At 37.9% G+C, this 21,556-nt stretch overlaps 1 protein-coding gene and 2 long non-coding RNA genes across 11 annotated transcripts; 1 reads left to right on the top strand and 2 right to left on the bottom strand.

The window, feature by feature from the left end:
• The first annotated feature begins 138 nt into the window (after positions 1-138).
• Positions 139-21,503, top strand: Rtnl1 (reticulon). 8 transcript variants are annotated; one of them, XM_089464490.1, is made up of 7 exons: positions 4,710-4,832; positions 6,586-6,753; positions 7,125-7,160; positions 20,027-20,234; positions 20,306-20,514; positions 20,579-20,684; positions 20,749-21,503. In XM_089464490.1, the coding sequence occupies exons 2-7, from the start codon at positions 6,678-6,680 to the stop codon at positions 20,816-20,818; spliced, it is 705 nt and encodes a 234-aa protein (XP_089320616.1). In that variant the 5' UTR covers positions 4,710-4,832; positions 6,586-6,677; the 3' UTR covers positions 20,819-21,503. The 8 variants fall into 8 exon arrangements, with proteins under 8 accessions (XP_017859074.1, XP_089320616.1, XP_089320617.1 ...); XM_089464491.1 differs by having other exon boundaries at positions 4,723-4,853; XM_018003585.2 differs by lacking the exons at positions 4,710-4,832; positions 6,586-6,753 and adding an exon at positions 139-1,623.
• LOC149269590 (uncharacterized) lies at positions 2,109-4,705 on the bottom strand. Of its 2 annotated transcripts, none has more exons than XR_016269179.1 (2): positions 4,528-4,705; positions 2,109-4,159 (listed from the first exon to the last, which is right to left on the bottom strand). It is a non-coding gene; the product is annotated as an uncharacterized LOC149269590 (long non-coding RNA). The 2 variants fall into 2 exon arrangements; XR_016269180.1 differs by having other exon boundaries at positions 2,109-4,137.
• LOC149269589 (uncharacterized) lies at positions 10,681-12,110 on the bottom strand. Its single transcript, XR_016269181.1, has 2 exons — positions 11,913-12,110; positions 10,681-11,851 (listed from the first exon to the last, which is right to left on the bottom strand). It is a non-coding gene; the product is annotated as an uncharacterized LOC149269589 (long non-coding RNA).
• Positions 21,504-21,556: the final 53 nt, after the last annotated feature.

The following is a 21,556-nucleotide window of genomic DNA, read 5'->3' as shown; positions in this document are numbered from 1 at the left end:
TGTTTTAAAATACGATTAAATTTAGTGTGTATTAAGATATCGTAATGTGTTGCTGGAAATATTTGTGAGTAGTCCATCTCTAAGCCAGGGTTGTCATGAAGTTCGTATATGTGTCAACATTTGAGGCTTTTCATTGTGTGGTCACACCATCGCGCAGTCTCATTTCATTTTTCAAACAGAGAAGTTGCTGTGCACGTTTAACGCATTATAAGACAAATTAAATTTTAAGTAGAACGGTCGAAACGTTGCAAACGAAACTAAACTCAAAATCTCTAACAGACATTTAAATACTAGAAATAAATAAATTCAACGAAACTAAAAGGCGAAAGAGCGACTATTAGGCCGGTCGACTGCGTGCGTAAGCGTCCGTGTGCGTGTGTGTATGCGAACCCATTCATATATGTGTGTGAGAGTGTAAGCCATAATCCAATCAGCATAAAGGATACCAAAGCTGCAATTGCTAACAGCAACAACAAAAACAATCTTAAGCAAGAGGAGATTAATTGCATTGTAAAATGGACTTCAATTTTGCGGATCTGAAGAAGGAGGCGGCCAATACGGCTGAGGACATTTTCAATGCAGCCAGCAAGCAGGTCAGCAATACCTACGATGATTTGCTCGGCGACGTTAACGTCGGCAGCGGCAGCGCCAACGTCAGCGGCGAAGGTGTGCAGGACGATAATGCCCATACCGAAAAGTATTTTGCCAATGAGCAAAAGAATCTGGATTTCGGTGATCCACAGGCATTCGTGCAGCGCATGTCCGCCGGGGCGAAGGAGGCGCAGGAGCAGCTGGATGCAAAGTTTGCACAGAAAGCGGATGATTTTGGAGACTTCCTAAAGCAGGGTGTGAAGGATGTCAAGCAGAATGTGGGCGAGTTGACTAGCGACTTTATGAATGTTGAGCGCGGAATGTTCGGAGATGCTAACAAAGTGGCTCCTCCTTCAGCTCCCGCTGCAGCACCTGCGCCAGTTGCAGCTGCTGCTGCACCTGTCAAGCCTCTCCACGATCAGGAGGAGGATTTGCTGGGCTTCAAGCCAGTAACCACTGCTCCCTTGCAGCCCTTTGAGCCAACTGCGCCCTCAGCTCACGACCAGTTTTATGATGATGACGACGATGACTTCCTAATCAAACCAACTCCAGCTGCTGCTCCAGTTGCTCCTGTGGCTCCAGCGCCAGCTCCAACTCCTGCTGTGGCCAACAAGGATTCGGATACAGATTCACCCTCTGTCTCGTATACTCCTTCGCCGGCTAAGAAGCCCATTGCCGATGCTCTCAAGGAGCAGGACAACGAGAAATTCATCTCTTCCGAGGATCTGCTCAGTGATTTCAAGGATGTAGCAGCTACCGCAGCAGTTCCGGCTCCAGCCGCAGTTCCGATTCCGTCTTCTACTCCTGCTTTGATTACCGATTTGGATGATGACGATTTTGTTGCTAAGCCGGAGGCCAAGGTCGAGCCTCCGAAAGTGGTGCCACCAAAGGTAGACCCGCCCAAGGTGGTGCCGCCCAAGGTGGAGCCAGCCAAGCCGGAGCCAGCCAAGCAGCAGCCACCTCAAAAGCAACAGCAACAACAACAACCAAAAATCGTATCTGTGGAGGAAATCTTTTACAAGTACGGACTTGGTAAGTGAAGATACAAAATAAATATTTCATATGAGACCCAAAAGAGCTTCGGCTAGTCGAATATTTAATAGACTTGCTTCAGATAGTGTCAAATATGATCAATCGAATATAGGTGCAGTTTGTCTGATATATATGTATATATACCTAACCTACCTATATATAACTAATCATAGGAATAATATGTCTGAAAAGCTCAAAAATAATAAAAAATGGAAATTTAATGAGATAAAGTCAATTCAACCTATTCTACGATATATAAGCAAGTGCGAATCAAGAGAAATTTTCAGAGCAGAATATGTTTTTTCAATATCATACTCCAAAAGCTCTAAAATATTTGAAATAATTTATTACTAAAGATTTTCAAAAGACTAAGTTTTAAACTGAATAAATTCAAGCATTTAAAACATAAAAATTTATGTAATGTATCAAGAAATTTATATAATGTATCAAAAGTGGTTTCCAATATTTCATGCATTGATATCATATTTACAGTCCTCAAATTGGCGAAATTGCCAAGTTTTGATAAAGCCCGTTTAGCAATTCGCTCTTTATTAGGTGATCATTCTGATAAGTACAATATATCTGCAGCATGTGTATAGAATAAATGTATCTGACATATACATAAATATATATTATTGTTTTTCGTTATCATTCTGTATCTAATTAGTTTTTGTGCCTGACAACTAGTCATCATGTTTTTTTGTTCATTTGTGTTTTGTTGTTATTTTTGTCTCACTCCCTCCTGCGTATCCTCGACCGCACCTTTGGGCGTAAACGTCACCTCGCCGCTCTGGTCACTCTGTTACAGAGCGGATGTTGTTGCTGTTGTTGTTGTTACTGTTCTTGGTTTTATATTTGTACTTAGTCACTCTTTTTTTGTTAAACAGTAAACAAGCCGCTTGCACGCTCTCTTCTCCACATACTCTCATTCTCTGTCTCCTCTCTTTGTAGCCTGCGTGCCTTTTGCTTTACGGCTTTGGCATTTAGTTCTTATTTTTTGCGCTCGCTGATGTCATCGGCATCAAGTTTTGCGCTGTTTTTAATGTACACAATAAATACAACAATGCTTGAATATTTTTATATGTATGTATTTGACGCGAATTGAATTTCAGTTGGCAAACGCTTTTCGTTACGGCTCAAAATTTGCATGCAATCTCTCACCGACCCTCGCTACCATTCGCTCGCTACGATGCTCTCGCTCTCTCTTGCGGAGCTTTCCAGCGCAGCGGATCGCCATTCAGAGTGCAGCCAACTATCGATAGAAATTTAGCCATTTAGCTGCAGTGACTAGCTTTAAAATTACAATTGGCTAAATTTGATGAATAAAAGCTAATAAAATAAAAAAAAAAAACTTGAATTGCACGCACAAGAGTAGCTAACATTGGGCAGCCCTGATCGAATGGCCTAGAAATACTATCGTCGTCATCGTTAGATTCATCGTGAGTCACGGCTGCGCAATTATGCTTAAATTAGTCAATAGAACTTGCGTATATATTTTATATGGCATAGTTTTAATGTGATTTTCTTATATATTTATACATATACAATTTATTGTATTCGTATTAGACTCTGATGAATCAGCAACTTTGTTGCTCAGCTTCTGCTGCTGCTGCTGCCGCTGCTCATGCTGCCCTGCCGTCCATTGACGTGTGGCACAGCATTCATAATTCATATTTCACATTTAATTTTGTTCTTTCTAGTTTTCGAGCTACATACATTTTAGCGTATGTCCATTAAAGCAATTATAGCAAAAGAGAAAAGCGGCAGGCAGGGAGACAGAGCGCTAGCAGCTGCTGTTACTGTTGCTGTTGCTGTTGCTGTTGCTGTTGCTGCTGCTGCCGTTTCGAGTACTCTTTAATTTAAGCCTTGCCTGCATAATTCAATTGTCTAGTTAGGGGCCCGCTTCACTGCGCAAATTCATTTCAGTATCAGATTTATATACCCCGTTCGTTAAGAGCAATAGAGTATATTGACTTTTACAATGCTGGACTAGAAATATATGCATATATCCATTTAAATTCAGTTACAAAGTCTTAAGTTTAATTAGTAATTCCACAGTGTAATTTAAAAAGTCTAAATTTTAATTAGTAATTTCACAGTGTAGAGAGTATTTGGCAGTCAGTCAATCAACCTACTTGATGTGCTCTTTTTTTCAATCTGCGTCTTTATTTTCGCCGCATGCCGGCAAAATTTTCCAATTAGTAATTTCTTTCTTGTTTGGTTGCATCCGCGGCAATGCCTTTGCCTTTGCCTTCGCCTTTGTCTTTATTTGCTATTTTTATGGCGACTATACGCTAAATGTCTGACTGGCTGTCCGCCTGTCTCCCGGTCTTACATTATGTGTGCCTCTTCTTTTTTGCTTCCAATTGGCATTGACTTTGCGGCTCGTCATCGACCCAGCTGTAGACACAGTATCGATAACGATAATGCATTTTCTTTACCAGTTGCTTTTTTCTCCTCGCTTTCTTCCTCACATGCAAATTGCAAGTGTGTGTGTGCACGTATTAGTGCTGGCTGTAAAAATTGTGCAATAAAGCTAAAATAAAGGTAAATGTTGTGTGAGATAGTCACTTAAAGTTCAAAAATACCTTAACTGGGCCGAACATTTATAAACTAAATAAATTTCTTCAAGATTTGGGTTTTTGAGAAATTGGTATATTCACATTTTAAGCGAATTTTGAGAATTATATATATAAAATACCCAAGATAATTGCTCGAATTAATAAAAGAAACATTCTAATATGAAATCGTTATATATTTATATTTGTATATGTACTAATAAACTAATAATAATAAACTTTTATATGTGCTATAAAAACTTGTCATAAAAAAAGTCAAATTTAGCTTTAAGAAATCGCAATTCGCAGCACTGCTTGCAGCTGGAGGCCCTTGCATTGGCTTTACCTCTCTCTTTCTCTTGCTGTTCCCTCTTTGCTCTTCACGCTGATTCGAGGCTTGGCACATGGGCTAAGCCCGCACTTATCAGCGCCTTTGCTTTACACTTATCGTCTGCTTTGTAACTGTAGTTCGGCTCGCCGGCATCGCAGTCATGCCGCAATCGAAAGGCAATTAGAGGTTCTTATAAATAGACTGTGAATATTGTCGTACATAAATGGCTATGTACTTATCATGTTATTCCAGATTGTGCTTAAGATAAAAGAAAATTATTTAAATAGAGTGTAACGAAATTTGTGAAAGCCCCAGAAGAAGTGAGACACGCCGTAAATGCTGTAAACAACTCTAAACAAAGTGTGAATAATCTTTTAGTGTTTGTTCAACTGTGTTCCAAGTGCAATTCGTGTTCCAATTGGATTCCCAACTGAGTTGTGGGCTAAAAAAAACTAATGAGAGTTTCTTTTAAAGAAACATGAATAATTTAAAAAGTTCTTATTTTGGAGCAAGTCTGGCACTTTTCTTTTATAAATAGCTTACAGTTCCACTCTTTGTTTACTTTAAATATAAAATTAAAGCGCTTTTTTTGTTTGCTTAACAGCTCACAACGTGCATTGCTTCAGTATATGTATACACAAATTAGTTTGACATAAATAGATCGAATCGAGTGTGGAAAATAATCTTTTATATTCATATACTATATGTATGTATATATTTATTTGGATTGCCTTAATGAAAAGGTGTTTGATATTAATTAATGCGCATATACTTGTAAAGGTGGCTATATGAAAAACATTAGTTGTTGTAAAACCCTATTTTTTTTATTTATTTTTTATTTCGATGATCTTATCTTAATCAAGAATGTTTTGGAAACTTTTGCTAGATTTATACTATATAAGCAGGAAGGTTTTTAGCTAACTTCTATGAGACAAATTTCTTTCAAGAAGAGTTTTGTTATTCATATTTTACATTCTGTTAAACATATGGACTTTATGGGATCAGACCTTTACTTAAAAAGAAGTCTAGAAGCCTATAAAGCTCTCTAATGACGGCTCAAGTAACTGTTTTAAATAATGTGAGAAAAGTAGAGCGACGAAGGGAGAAGGAAAAGAACTTATAAAGCATTTCTAGGTTAATTGCACTTTGATGAAAATAATATTGAAGTACAGTTCGAATTGCACAACCAGCTAATGTCAGCTTCCGTCTCTGTCTCTCAGATGCTTGCCAATCCATTTGCTCTTGGCAAGTGACTAAGATTTCGCATAACTGTTTACACAGTATATAACATAAATCGTAAGGCATTGCAGCTAAGAAGCTAAAAACGCAAACAAGAAAAACTAGACGCAGATGTTTGACGCCCTCTGTCCAGGCGGCTTATTGGATTCATATCAAAATCTTAGACTGAGCCAAACCCAAGCCCAACCTCTGCAGCTCAGCTGCAAGCAGTGCAGGTCCGCGCCCAAAAGAAAAAAAAAAAATAAAACTAACAAATCGGAGAGCAAAAAAAGAAAAAATAAGCAATAGCCTCCGCTGTCTGTTAATTTCCGTGTAACCCTTAGGCCCAACGCCCACTCGAAGTCTACAAAGACAGCGCATGCGTTGTAACGCAACGGCTCTGCCGACTCTACACGCGCTACTGTCAGCTGCAATTGTTAATCGATACATTTGCCAGCTTTAGCGAGAGCTTTTTATTAGATGCGAGTAATGCGAGTTCAGGGCTAAGCGCGGTTGCTCAACCTAGTGCACAGGTCGCTTATCGATTTTGCATTCGCTTCCACTTAAATGCTCGTTCGCTCTCTCACGCTCTCGCTCTCTTTGAAGCGCGCTCTCGAGCCCTCGTTGCGTTGGCTTTGGAACTAGTCCTTTTGAAGCTTTTTTTCAGCCTACGTTCAGTCTCTATACGCGTCGTGTGCCTAACGGACGGCAGTGAATTCTTTTACGCAATTGCCTAACGTTTAACGTAACGTCGTAGTTCGCTAGCTTGCTCTCTTGCTCGCTCTCGTTGTGTGCATTGTTTAGTGCCTGCGTAAAAGAAAAGAAAGAAATATACAGAAATTTATAAATACGCAGATCGAAAGTGACGTTGTAATTATAATTGCAAGTGCTTTAGCAACTGCTTGGTGATTCAAATTTATTCCAATAGGAAAGAGTATTAACGAAAAATGTGTACGATTGGCGAGGCCGGACAAAATGGCGTCTGCAAGCAGCGGCCATTGATTTGCTCCATTTTGGATCCCAGTAAGTTTTGCACACACACGCATAGATACGCATACATATAACCAATCAGAAACATAACTAACTGTCGATGGGTGAATGGAAATGCATTTTGTTGTATAATCAAGTGCTACGTGGGTCTGCTCTGGTGCTCTAGCTCTTATACTAACTCTTATACTTACGTCTACTAATTTGTTTTGCATGTTTTAGTTGTTTTTTATTGCTTCTTTGAAACATCGCCTAATGCACGCTTTTACTCCCTCTATATCTCTCCTTCTCTACTTTTATTTTCTATCTCTTTCTCGGCTCACTCTAATTGCCTTGCACAACAACACACATATAAACCCAAAACGCTAAACTAACGAAAATCAATATTGTCCATCGCCTATTTGCAGATGCCTGGTTCAAGCCCGAACGTTTGCACCCGCTAGGTAAGTGTATTGAGCGGCCCAGTGTTTGTCAAACTGTACAAATAACTGTCAATCGCAACAAACAAACTGTACATAATACAGCAGCAAGAAAATGGATTCTTGTCCACAATATAGGGGTTATATATATAGATAGAAATATTTGTATAATGATGTCATTGTTTCGCCCGCACAAAGCGTAGCTATGCCACGCCTCTGCCCCATCTGTACTTTTGTTTGTCCCTTGAGCAGCCTCTATAATGCCTCAAAGTATGCCCCGCTTTTTGTTATACGCATTTTATTGTTGTGCACTTGTCTCTGCGTCTATTGTAATTGCTATGAACAACCCTGAATTTATGCTTGACTATATTACTAAAGCTCTAAGTACTGCACTACTAAGCACTAAGCACTACGAAGCACTTGTTTGTTCTATATACCCTGTAATAAATGGAGGCATAGGCCGAATTATATTTCGTTTAAGTTCTGATAATTCATTTTATTGGAATTTGACTAAACGAAAATACTCTTGTAAATGGAACCTAGCTCTCAGTGAGATACTCTAGGCTTACTTTATGTACGAATTCAATCCGGTCTGTCCACTGGGAGTTCTCGAAACGCTTTGGGGCCTTTGGCGGTCCCTGAGTCTTTATTCCTTGACTTTAACTAGTCATTAAGGAGAGAACTAGAGAGGCGTTCTATTGGAAAAAGTTGACTAATGAGTACAAGTTAGAATAGAAAGTTCTATTTTTATGATAAATAGGATTCTCTTTCAACTAAACTAAATAATTTTTCTTATTTACAATAAATCTTAACTTGAACTAAACTTGACTTAATATCAATTTGTATTAAATTTATCTATTAAGCGGAACAAGACTAGCTTTAGCTTCACTTATGATGTTTTCTGTGATCTATCCAATTTTTAAGAATATTTTCGTTATTCTTTCGTTGTTTTTTTTTTTTTTTTTTTTCTCAAAATCTATTATATTTAAAGAAAGAGCCTAAAATTTTTTAATTGCAAGGCTTTTCTGCCCTGCATTTACTGCAATGCTTCTATTTCATTTTCTCTCTCTCTCTTATTTCGTTTCCTTTTATAGCACTTTATTATTAATGTGCATTGCCTAGCTTTGCTTTTCCCCCTCGGGGCAACGCCTATAAACAGCCTGCATAAAGCATACAAAATTCTGCGTCCAGCGCCTAAAAGCGCGCAACACAAAATCGCAAAAGCTAAAAACGGCCAACTGCATTAATTGTGGCCAAAACAAAGTGTTTCTGTATGTGTGTGAATGTGCCACGCCCACATAATTAGTGGACGGGCATAAATGCAGTTCAGTTACCTTAACGCCCTGCCCCTGCCACGCCCCGTGGCTGGCACTGAAGCGGCAAAAGCAAAAAAAAAAAATAAATAAATAAATAAAAAAAAAAAAAAAAAAAAATGACTAAAAACCAAAAGCAAAAAATTGGTAATCGGATCGCATGCTAAACGCTTTCATGACTTAGCTTTATATGGAGTATATAAACCTCAGTTGGCGAAATGAAAAATGGAAAACCTTTTTACTCGTCTACCAACTGAAATGCAAGCTGATACGCCGTCTGCCTGCCGTGCGCCAAAGGTGCCAGCTGAAGGCGTAGGAGAGGGCGGGGAGATAGAGAGGAGGCGGCGCCCCCTCGCTTTCATTCACACGAGGCTCGCATGCAATCGACGCCAGCGAAACATGCACAACAATAATGGGCATATAGGGTCCACACACACACACACACATATATATATACAATATATAGTAGATGTACTAAATCTAGTTTCATCAGCTTATGAAAGTCAACGTATTTACGTTTCTCGACAGCTCTCGACTGACTAACGCTTGAGCTTTGCCCCAAGCACATTAACTACATATATATATTTATATATATAGTAATTGACTCTATCTATATATATAGACTAAATCTCTGTGAGAATTTTCTAGGCCTGAGCTACAACTCGGACTCAGATTCATATCAAACCGGCAACAGAATTTGTCGTGGGCAAATTGTATACTAAAATAAAATTTAATAAAAAGTTAACATAACAGTACTCAACTCTGTTAGCTGAGCGCACTTTACATTAAGCTGCTAAGCTTAACATAGACTGAGCCCATGTTAAGCAGTTGTTGAGCTCAAAGCGTAAAGAAAACCTTTGGGAGAATGCTTAAAAGATTAAACACAAAACTTGACTCAACATACAAATTAGTAAATACATTTTTTAAGTGTGTCTCCAAAGTAAATCCAATGACTAATATAAGAAAATGTTTAAATAAAATCTTTAAAATAATATATGTTTTCCTTAAGTGGAAATATATTTTAATATTCACAATGTTTTAGCTCAATTTAAAGCTTTATAAATAAGCCACGATTTCTGCTTTAACATAGAGAATATACCAAGTTAATGGCTAAAATCTTTCTCTTCATTCCCCACCATCTATGTCGCCCCCTATTTAGGCCATAAAATTAGCGGCTGCTTTTGATGCGCCACCCGCTTGGCACGTAAAAGCAATTGCTGGACTCGAGTCTACTTATGCCCCGTTTTGGTGCAAAGTCTAGAGATACTTAATGCGCATGGAGTATACCCATTTGCACTCGATTCCGAATCCGGACTGCCCACTGAGAATTCTCGCCACGCTCTGTGGGCCTTAGCAGGCAGTCGCTGAGTCACAATTCCGTGATTTCGACTTGTCTTAGCCATAAAGAGAACCAAGTGAGACATTCTTATGGCAAAAACTTGTATTAAGTATAACGTGGAACAGGGAATACTCTTGGTTTGATTCGCGCCAGAACCGAGCTATGAATTTAAGAATTCAAGACTTTTCTTTCTGTTTGGATCGTAAAAATATTTAGGATGAGATTAGGATTTATGACTGATATGAAAAAAATATAATATTGTAATTAGAACTAAATACTTGAAATACAAGATCAAAGTTTATTGTCCGAACTCTTAAATACTTCTCGAGCAATAAAAAAAATGTGAAATGTAGGAAAGTATATGTACAATATTATAATTATACCAAATATGGTTTCAGTAGTGCAAATAGCTGAGTTGTTTACTGCTCTACCGCAAACCTGTTTTCTTTGAAGTTGATTCATAAATCTGGAAATAGTTTCAACGCCTATTGCAAACCGTTTGAAACATTCAAACAACGCTATTTTGTGATTCATAATTAGACATTTGTTGTATATGACTTCACATATATGTACATGTATATATATATATATATATATATATATAGCAGAAATTGAAGTTCATAATCTGCCTTTCACCTGATTTTTTAGCCGGCCGGCTTTTGTGCTTTGCCAAATAGATTTCTTTTCGCTAAAGGTGAAATGCTTACGTGCCGGCTACTGCATGCTCACATTGATTTATAGATACATAGTATCATAAGTAAATATGTATATATTTGTTTATCTATAAAAAATGCTACGAGCTTCCAGGCCAAGCGATTGGCGCATTAGATCATCACAAAATTTTGCATTTTAGAAATGTAGAATGAAATTTGCATTTGAGTGTGAACAGAAGTTGTTTTTTTTTTTTTTGCAAATTGATAGATTAAGCAAATATTGCTAAGAAGAAAAGGAACGCACGACTAAAGGTTACCCTAGATTAAAATTAAATATATATGAAGATAAAAAGAAATAATAATATATACAATAATTAAATAATAATATTATATTCGTACTAACAAATTTTTTCCGGATTAATTTGTATTCAGGAAGAGAATCTCAACAGTAACTCACATACTAAATTTTGTGTTCTAGAGCTCAACTTTATCTTGTTCTATAAAATTGCTAACTTATTCTCCTCTCTCCAAACATTCCTTCTTCCATTCCTCAGCCATTTCTACAAGCCAAAAGAAAGTGAACTTAACGGAGATAACTAAACAAATTCTTTGATAAGAAATTTCAAGTCATGCGCTATTCCAGTACAATTACGCTGAGTAAGAAAGAACAGAAAAGGCCGCACGTCAGTAGCCTCTGACGTCATGCGTATAAAAACTTTTCCCACACCCACATGCAAGAGCAATTAAATTGATTCGAAACGAATTGTGTTTTGGCGCGTTATTCGGCAAGCAGTTCAAAGCTTATACACCTTGCTCGGCAAGCAGTACCGTCGATTGCTTAACCTTGAATTACTCTCTCAATTATTATTGTTTATGCTTTTCTCTCACGCGCTCTTCCTCTTCTTCACTCTCTCAATCGTTGTTATTGTTGCAGTTGCTTTAGGCTAGTTCTAGTCGCTGTTTGCCCGGCCGGCATCTGCGACGACGACGTTGGCGTCGACGCTCGCATTTGTCTGCTAATTTTAGATATTTAGCTGTTTCGGCCATTTTGTTGTTGCACGTATTGTCTAAGCAGTTCGATTTTCGGATTACGAAGAGGGCTGTTGTCGCCAAGAGAGCAGCAGACGATGAGAGTGAGAGTGTGAGTAAGAGTAAGAGAGAGGCCACAATTTGCTCAGCTAGCTTAAGGGCTGCAACGAAGCGATCGTTAATTTGAATGCAGGCACAGCTGATACGTATAACAGTTATTTGTTATAATTATACAGCGTGTATTCATATGTATTTCGTGTTATACACATGTCTACTGTTTTTTAGTTGAGGATCGCTGCAGCCCTGGTTCGCCCTTTTTTTTCTCATGTCTCATGCCTACCTGCTGAAGGGCATTCGCTTACGTTCGTACCTGTCCTTTGCCTGCAACGACATGTTCGACTGTTAGGGATCGCTACCTACTCATACTTTTATACATACGTACATTTATACAGCAAGGCGAATAATATTTACAGCTTGACCGCTCTCTCATCACTCTGCCGCTCTCTGGCTCTCTGCACTGTTCACTGTTCTACATATTTGCAATAGCCCCTATATAAGCACACACACACATATGAGTGCCGTACGAGTATATGTCAGCTGTAATTGTATCAGTGTGTGTGTGTGTGCCTGTCTTTTACCTATGAATGTATGTTTGTATATTTGAGTACCTCGAATGCTCAGGCCCTGCAGCTGAGCGCATCGAAAATTTAATTGTGGTTTAGTTGATGTACGGACTTTGTCAACGCTGCACGCAACGTTTCAATTGCTGCTTCTCTACGGTTCGTTTTCGTGTACTCGTCCCGCTCGCTCTCGTTAGTTCGTGCGTGTGTGTGTTCCTGTCTGTGTCAGTGTTTTCTGTGCGCATCTGTAAGATACAAAGATACAAAAACTTACAAATATGTAAAGCACCATCAGCTGTTGACCTCAGCAACAAGAACAGCAGCAGCAACAACAACAACTGACTGACAGCTACATAAATACTTTCGATTCTTTGGCGTTGCTCGTTTCACACGTTTTGTGTCACACCGACCCAAAGTGTACTCTATAAATTATATAATATATACGTATGAATAATAATTTCATTTTATTTCAAATCAATTTTCAATGGACTTATTCCGATATAGCAATTGTTAGACTCAGTGAAATAATCTTGATCTCTTTGAAGAGCTTCGAGGAGATACAAATTGCCACTGCTATATACTTATAGAGAGATAAAATTAGATAAAGTTATTTTTTGTGTAATTACTATGAATAATTAGGGTATGCATTGTTTCATATGTTAAAAGTGAGAAAATAATATAAAGAGAAGCAAAAATATACAATGTCATATAAATATGTACGTATGTAGTACTATGGGTACAGATAGATAAACACTGTTGATCTTGAAGGTAAAAAGATTTATGAAGTATAAATGATATGTAGATAAGCTCAATATAGAGCCGCAGCTTAAATTTCTTCCAGTGTAGGCTGCTAATATAGCAATAATATATTGACAGCTGTGATAGATCTTTGTTTACATAAAATATTCTATAATATTCAAGAATTATTTGTATTATTCTGCACAATTGACTGCCCAATTTCTCCAAGTGTACCCTATACTATGACATTTTATCAGTGCACTGATGAGACGGCTCGTTTCGAGCGCCAATTTTGTTCTTGTTTCAGTTAATTTTTGGCAAGTCATTCGCTGCAATCGCCCCCTGTCTCTTGCCTATAGTTGTTGTTGTTGTTGCTGCTGCTGTTGTAGTCTGGGGGCCGCTATTAGTCAGTTAGTTGGACTACTCTAGGTTCTTGGTTTTGTAGTTTTTGGGTTCGCTGATCGCCGTACGCCGCTCGGCCGAACGCCTCGTTGCAGTTAACGGTTAATGCAAATGCCGTCGCGTCGCGTGCATTTTTTTAGTACTTCCTAATTCCGTTTCGTATCGTTGCAGTTGCATAGCTGCAGATAATCAGATATATATACATAATATATATAGAGCCGAATATATATAAACACCTAATCTATAAGTAATGGCTGCTGCTTTAGAAACGCTTCAGGCGCTGTTCGCAACGCTCGCTGAAATTCAGGAATTGCCCTTAAATCGGGAATCTCGTAAGTATTTAGCCCCACTCCCTCCCCAATCTTTATATAGTGTTATATGCGATCTACGCAGATAGAATAGATATCTCTGCCTTTCTCTCGCTCTCTCTCTTTCTCTCTGCGCTGTTTCCAATTGCAGCTGGCATTTATTTATAAACATGTTCGTATGTGCAAAGAGGCACAAAATATTTTGGTGTCTCCTCTATCGAGCACCTTTTCTCTATGGCTGCAATATTTCCACATAATATTTCGTAGGGTAGACCGTTTATTTGGTCTGGCCTTATAGACATCATAAAAATCCCTTATCCATCGGAAAAAATATTTATTTTTCATATCATTTCTTATTGTTTAATACATAAATTATTATATAATTCAAATGTCAGTATTTTAAATAATATTGAGTACTACAGTTTTTCAAGCATATTCTTTATTAAATTTGTTATTTTTGAACTCTATTAGGCTTTGAAAAATATTATACTATTATATATACAACTAATTTGTAAAGCAATTAGCAGTAGAGTTCGAGGTTGCTTATTTAGTTAGCTATTAATATTGTCAAATTACCTGTTTTCTCTTCTTAACAATAACTTGTGATTTATTTTATGCCAAAATGTGTTTGCCAGATTTTGGAAAATTAAAAACTATGTGTTTTCTCGATAGTTCTTTTGCTGAAGTGTCCACTGTACCGACTGACATTCTAGACGAACATTTATGAGTTTCCGTTACAGCTATGAAATCAATTTAAGTTCGTGCGATAAATGACAAAGCACTAAGACTTTTGCATTATATTTGCTCGCACTAGAACAAAGATAGGCCTATCAATAGGTGTTATCGATAGGTATAGTCGGAGTAGGCTGTTTGGCAAAGATTAATAAGCCAATATAAGAAGCAGAACTACTGATAAGTGTAGCAAAAGAGATAGATAGTGTGGGTATGAATGAAAGATGGAAAGATAGTGAGAGAGAGAGAGAAAAGGAGAGAGAGAGAGAGAGAGAGAGAGAGAGGGAGTGAGTAACACAATAAAATTGTTTGAAAGAAAGACAGAGGAGAGAAACTTGGTGTTGGAAAAAGAAGGACATAAGACATAAGTGAGACAGAGAATGCCGCAGAGATAATGGGAGAGTTATATTAAATAAAATGAGAGAGCGAGAGCCAAAGTGACAAGGTCAGAGGGGCCTAAAGTAATAGGAAATGGAGAATATATATATATATGTATATTTAAGTTTTAATAAAAATATATAGGAGTATATAGTTAAAAGATACTAGAAAAAGCTTCCTTGATATCAGTCGAGATAGGGTATTCGCTAGTCGTGCTCACATTTGTCTTGCCTATGCTACATTGTTGTTTGAGTATTTATGCCTTTAATTTGTCTGTCTTTCATCTGCTCTCGTTTTGATTGCTGCCCGCTGCTGTGTTTGCCACTGAATGTATCTTTTTAATTATTTCATTATCATTATTATTTTATAACATTTCTCGACTCGCTCGCTTATGCAATATGTAAGCAGACAGGTGCAATTTGTATTGTTATTAATATCATTTTATTTATTTATTGTGTATTTCCCGAAAGCAAACTCGATTCACATATTATGTCAGCGTCTATTGCCATCTCCCTCTTTATTCTCTCTCCCTATCGTACAATGTTCGCTTTTGGGTCATGATATCATTTGAAGCAGAGCTTATTACTCATTCGCGCCAAAAAGAAAAGAATAAATGGAAATACATAAATCCAAGTAAAATGGGGTTGGTGCGGACATCCCATGATGTCAGAGCAGTTTTGCAGGCACTGTAAATTGGTCTAAAACGCAATTTGTTTTGATTTTGCGTTGCAGCTGGGAAGAGTTCAATGAACACAATACACTGCTTGAAGAAAGGGAAGTTCGTGGCAAGCAGTGCGGTTAGCCCTCACCCTAACTCCAGTGCAGTTCGACGTAGTTTCTTTGCCTCAGCCCTCAGACACAGTCGCGCTTCAACACTTCCAATTTGACGCGCCGAATGTATGTGTGTATGACAGTTTGTCTATGAATCACGACAATGCGTTTCGTCGCAACGCCAACCACACCGCACCCACTACGTTAAATTGAACGTAACGTTAGCTTCGTGGCAGCTGGCCGAACTAATACGAAGTCGAATCGTCGTATGCTTTGACACGTTGCTAAACACATTCTGACGAACGCTTGCGCTCGTGGGCGCCTACATACATACGTAGTCAAGTTTGTAGCTTTTGTTGTTGCAATTGCGCGTTATCTTTTTACTTTCATGCGCTGGGATCGCGCACTCCCTCTCTCTCGTGTGCGCTCTTTGCTGTGCAAACTTGCTCCATTCCAGAAAACTTGTTTGGACTGCGTGCGTGCTGCTTCGTCTCTCTGTTTCTCTCTCTCTTTCGCACACAGCTCCTCTGCGACGGCAGTAGCGCGGCAGCGGCTTATTGGTTTGTTTTGTGTTTGAACTTCTTCCAGTTCTTTTGCTGCGCTCGAAGCAGACGGCGGTCCGCAGTATCGCTTGTAACTTAACAGTTGTTTTTAACAGTTTTCGTGTGTGTGTGTGTGTGTTTGTGTATGTGCATTGGCCAAGTTTAATTAGAGTTAGACACGCCAATTCAACTTTGCACATATTTTTGGCGCCAAGTTCCTGTTATAAAGAAGAAAAAAGAAATAAATTCTAACTATGGCCGGTGGCAGCAAACGTTACTCACGCAATAGCTCCAATGGCAATTTCCAGTCCCTACCCGAACGTGGCCCAGGTAAATGCTACAACAACAAGAACGAGAAGAGAATCAAATAACTGTAAACGAGTGCTTATCATCTGTCTACTTTGATTTATCATTAAGCCTTATCTATGCTCTGGCCTGTCACTGTTACTGTTCGATTGCCAACGTCAGCAGCGCAGCCAGCGTGGCCATTAAATTGCTGCACAGCAACAACTACATTTACCTTTTGCATAATTTACTTTGGGCTGCCATTTTTGTTGTTGTACGATCAGCTCTTGAATTTTGATTGCCACGTCGAAAAGTTTCTTTCGGCTAACGGGGCAGTCAACGAACTTGCCTACAACAAGAACAATAACAAAACTTAACGAAATCAAGAGCTTATAATAAGCATATTCCATAATTTTATGCCTGCACTTGCAATCGCACACTCAGTTGTGCGTGTGTGTGTGTGTTTAGTCTAATTCAAGGTTATCTTCGCCGCGTGCTCGCTAAATACGCGCTTGAGATGTGCACGTGACGTCACAATCACGCACGACATGCAAATTGAAGTCATTTTGATACGTCTGCTTTGTGTAAAATTTTGTTCCTTTGAGCGGAAGTTGTTTTTGTTTGAGAAGTCTAAGAACTTCAAATTTTATATATTTTCTGTCACATAATTTAAATCAAAATGGGTTGAAAGCAGTTAGAAAGAAAGAGAGAGACAGATGCGATGGATGTATTTTTTCATTCACACATCCTTTATAGCATATAATGATACTCATATTTAGCTGCGATCCGAAAGACACCTTTCCATCATAGGCATACTTCTAACAATACTCACGGTGACACCGGCGCACATCTCTAGAATACATACAGAGACAGACACTCATACACACTAGCTTACATGTTCCTTATCTAGGCACTTTTGGTGCTCGTCTTCTTACTCTTCTTCGTTTTTATTTTGTAGAGTCCACTTCACTTTCTGCGCAAACTTGTTTGTGATTGAAACCAGTTGGTGATCGCCCATAACATTCCCAGCTCACATGCCCCCAGTTCCAGATCGAACTTCCAATTCCAGTGGCCAATGCACTTCTTCCTCCTCTTCTTCTTCTGTTGTTGCTTTATCAGCCTACACGCTTTCAATATGTTTAATTGTGGCGACGTCTCTTATTCAATTGATAAAGAGACAACCACAAAGGAAACTTTCTCTCGCAGCGCTTTCTTTCGTATGAGAAAATATGTATACACACAAATATATATGCATATGTCTGTATTTATTTATGCTCACACATTGGATTGTCTTTTAACCCAGTTTCAATTTGTTGCCCATCTCTTGTTTCCTTTCTAATTTGCTGTCGATTTGCATAACCTCCAGACGTGTCTGCTTGGCAACTAGCTGCTGACAGACTTATTTGATTTTTGTTGTTGTCTAGCTTAACCCACCCCCCAAAACAAGTTTTTTTTTCTGCTTTTCCTATTTGCTTAGCTGTTGCTGCTTCTGCTTCTTTCGTAGCTGCTCGCATGCTTTTGTCCATGATCTGCTCTATTGGAAGCTTTCCAATGCGAGCCTGTGGATGCGCTGCTCTCTTTCCCTCTCCTTTGTGCTTTCTAACAGCTGGTTTTTGTTTTCAACATTTCTATTAAGCTCCAGCTGTGAGCCTACCAGGAGTGCGAGAGTGTGAGTGAGCGAACGGGTAACCATCGAATTCTTATTGGAAATGATGAGAGCGAGAAATCTTATTTAAATGAATGGATTCACTTTAACTCGACAATTACTTTGATATTAATAACAGAGCGAATGAATGCCGAATTCTGATTAGAAATTGAGAAAGTAATATTTATTAAAATTATAAGCAATATATCAACCTAAGCAACCCCACGCACGCACGCTCACACACACAGGGTATTAAGAAATTAAAATAATGTTTTTGCACCTATTTTGAAAAGTGCTTTAAAAATAGAAGAGGGTGCAAAACGAATGAAGAACACATAAAATTCGTATTTAATTAAACGCACATTGTTTATTGTATAATGGTTAATGAATCTAATAGAAAGAAAAAAGAAGAATCCGCTATTCGAGTACTCTATTTATAGCTAAAATCAATTGAAAGATTTTTCCGCCAAATAGAAAAATCGAAATTTCATTGAATTCGCTAGGCGATTGAGTGCATTGACTGCTAATCGGATAATTTCAATGGGAGGAAGGGAGAAAGGGGGATAGTTATCAAACTGTAAAACCTATACATATATTATTTATGTCCATATATGCTTGATATACGAATATCTATATCATTCATTGATCATTTAAGTGCTTTTACAGTGTTTCAATTCGCATCCGTTTCGCTCTCTTAGAATTTCGGTCGCTCTCCCTCTCCCGCTCTCTTTCACTTTCTCTCTCTCTCTGTTGTGCGTGTGTGTTCTTTTGTCCGGCTCTGCGGTCCGGAATATTTTGTTTAAGGCATATAATATTTGTCTAGTATAAAACTTGGCAACGAACGCCTCAAGCACCGATCGCAACAACGAATAAAATGTCGAGCAGAATCTGTGAGTGAGCGATATAAAAATATATATAAATAAATATATATAACCATAGATATATCATATATATGTACATACATATATATTTATGTATATGTAGTATATGTGCTAATCGTGCAACCAATCATTATTAGCTGACATTTGCATGGGCTGCAGCATAGTTGATCTCTGTGTAGTAGCGTGTGTGTGTGCTTGTGTATCGCATAGATTGCATAATTGTTAGAGCAAGATATACGCACACTTACGAACATTCACACATACATATACAGACAGCTGTCTCATGGCCTTTGCATGCGTGTGCTTTTTGTGTATTTTGGTCTTCTTCAGTCACTCGTCAACTGTGCGCATTGCCAAACTTGAAAAAAAGAAAGAAATTCAGTGGGTAACAGAAAACAGCAAAATGCGAAGGAGCAACACCACTGCTTGTCAAAGTGTACAAGCAACGGTCCTCTTGGCGCTCTCTCTTCACTGACTACTTTCCTCTTAGCGTGGCTTGTGAAACTGTGAAGTGCGTGCTTTTCATGATGACTTCCAAACTGATAATTGACTGCTTGTTAATCTGCTTGTTTAACTTTTTAAGCTTTGGCTGACTCAAACTGCAGCAGCTTTAAAATGTTGACTCTCTCTTATACTCAATTCCTTAGGTAATTGATTATGAATCTTTTTTGCATATGCTTCTTCAACTGTAACTGTAAAGCACAAGACAACTTACAATACTTAAGCTCTCTACACTCTAAACTGTGAAGAGCAACATGACTTATAACTTTTATATGTATACTGTAGCTGTGTGTTTTCTTAAATTGTAAAGGGCAAGAAAAATGTTCGCTTTCTCTTAATAAGTGAGCGTATCAAATTTTGCTTACCGCTAAAGCTGTCACAGCCATACATTCATACAAAGTTCTGCTCTTATATTATGTACTCTTGTGTATGTATTCTCCACAAAATTTGAAGTCGATTGATAAAACAGAGCATGGGAGTTATTCAAACTGTTACAGCTGCCTCGAAAATCTGTTAAGGCTTAGTAAACTTTACATTACTCTTATACGAATAGTAGTTGCATCTTTTATACGAAACTAGATGCACTCTGTTGCTCTTATATTAAAGCCATCTATAAATTCTGCTCAATAGGATGAATCGTATGCTTTTTAAACTGTAACTGGAAATAGATCAAACGCTTTGTGCTTCTACCATACTTGAATGCTTCTTAAACTGTAACTAACTTCGATTTTTACTCCCTCTGCTCATTTCCAGTCGAATCGCTGATCTATTGGCGCGATGTGAAAATGTCGGGAATTGTATTCGGCGCCGGCCTCATCACCCTGGTGGCCATCTCCTGCTTCTCGGTGATCAGCGTCTTTGCCTATTTGTCGCTGCTCACTCTGATTGGAACCGTCGCCTTCAGAATCTACAAATCTGTGACACAGGCGGTGCAAAAGACAAACGATGGACACCCCTTCAAGTGAGTAGAGAGGATGAGAGAGGGGGAGAAGGAGAGAAGAGAGATAACCTATGTTTGCCTCTTTTTTTTAGAGAATATCTGGAACTGGATCTGACGCTCTCGCAGGAGAAGGTGCAGCACATTGCGGGCGTGGCTGTGGCTCATATAAATGGCTTCACGGCCGAGCTGAGGCGCTTGTTTTTGGTTGAGGATATCATTGATTCGATTAAATTTGGAGTTATTCTGTGGGTATTCACCTACATTGGAGCTTGGTTCAACGGCATGACGCTGGTCATACTAGGTATTTCGATAAATCTATGGTTAGTTAGACTTATATTAACCTATATTCTTGTTTACTTGATTAGCCTTCGTCTCGCTGTTTACCTTGCCCAAGGTCTATGAGAATAACAAACAATCGATCGATACCTATTTGGATCTGGTGCGCAACAAGTTGACAGAGATTACCGACAAGTGAGACATACTAGCTGTACTTATATATATATAGTCGAAGATGTTAATCTGTTTATGCTTTCAGAATCCGGGTAGCTCTGCCCATTGGCAACAAGAAGCCAGTCGCCGCCGCCGAGTCGGAAAAGGACAAATAGAAAGCAAATAATAATAGCAACAACAACAACAACAACATGTTTATTTATTTATTAAGCATTATTTGAATGGTTTGAAATATTCATTTGGGGCATAACAAAATAAATACATCTCTATTATATATATGCAAATTGTATAAATACAATTTACAAGCAACAACAACAACTATGTAAACCCAAAACTAAAAATTTTGAAAACAAAAGCAAAAACATTTAAGAAACAAAACAAAAAAAAAAAAAAAAGAAAACAAAAAATATCAACTCGTAGCAGTTTAAACATTGTCCAAGTGTCTTTAAGTTTTTAAACGAACGAAATCAATTTGCATAAAATAAAAATCAAAAATTGTTTTAAAATAAAGAGAAAAACAAGAACACAGCCACAGCAATGCAATTAAGCGATTCCTCCGTTTCCAAAAACCAAATTTACATTTGACTTTTTTGTTTTTGCATCGAGACTTTTAACGAAGAAAAACTTTGATTTAGTCAAAAGATAAAAACTTAAATGCATAGAAATATTTATGCAAGATAAAAAGAAAAAACAAAAACATTGTACACCCATTTTTATTAGCAACTTCTTTTCTAATTAATTAAAAACGCTTTGCTTTAGTTCTAATTATAATTTTTGTTGGTTTTTTATACATAAACAAAAAATCAAAATAAAAACAAGTGAAGTAAAATATAAAACAAATGAATTTTTCTTATTTACATCTATTTTTTTTTATTTATTTATTTATTTTTTTT

Source organism: Drosophila arizonae, chromosome 3 (genome assembly GCF_054131065.1).
Source record: "Drosophila arizonae isolate 15081-1271.41 chromosome 3, UAZ_ARI_1.0, whole genome shotgun sequence".
Lineage (NCBI taxonomy): Eukaryota > Metazoa > Arthropoda > Insecta > Diptera > Drosophilidae > Drosophila > Drosophila arizonae.
The sequence above is the reverse complement of the archived record's forward strand: the minus strand, read 5'-3'. Positions and strand labels throughout refer to the sequence as shown.

What these genes read in the sequence shown, in the direction of transcription:
- Rtnl1 (XM_018003585.2), top strand. Translation starts at nt 516, where the DNA reads ATGGACTTCAATTTTGCGGATCTGAAGAAGGAGGCGGCCAATACGGCT. An exon ending in CATGACGCTGGTCATACTAG is followed by an intron (nt 20,515 to 20,578) that starts GTATTTCGATAA and finishes TTACTTGATTAG; the next exon opens with CCTTCGTCTCGCTGTTTACC. An exon ending in TTGACAGAGATTACCGACAA is followed by an intron (nt 20,685 to 20,748) that starts GTGAGACATACT and finishes TTATGCTTTCAG; the next exon opens with AATCCGGGTAGCTCTGCCCA.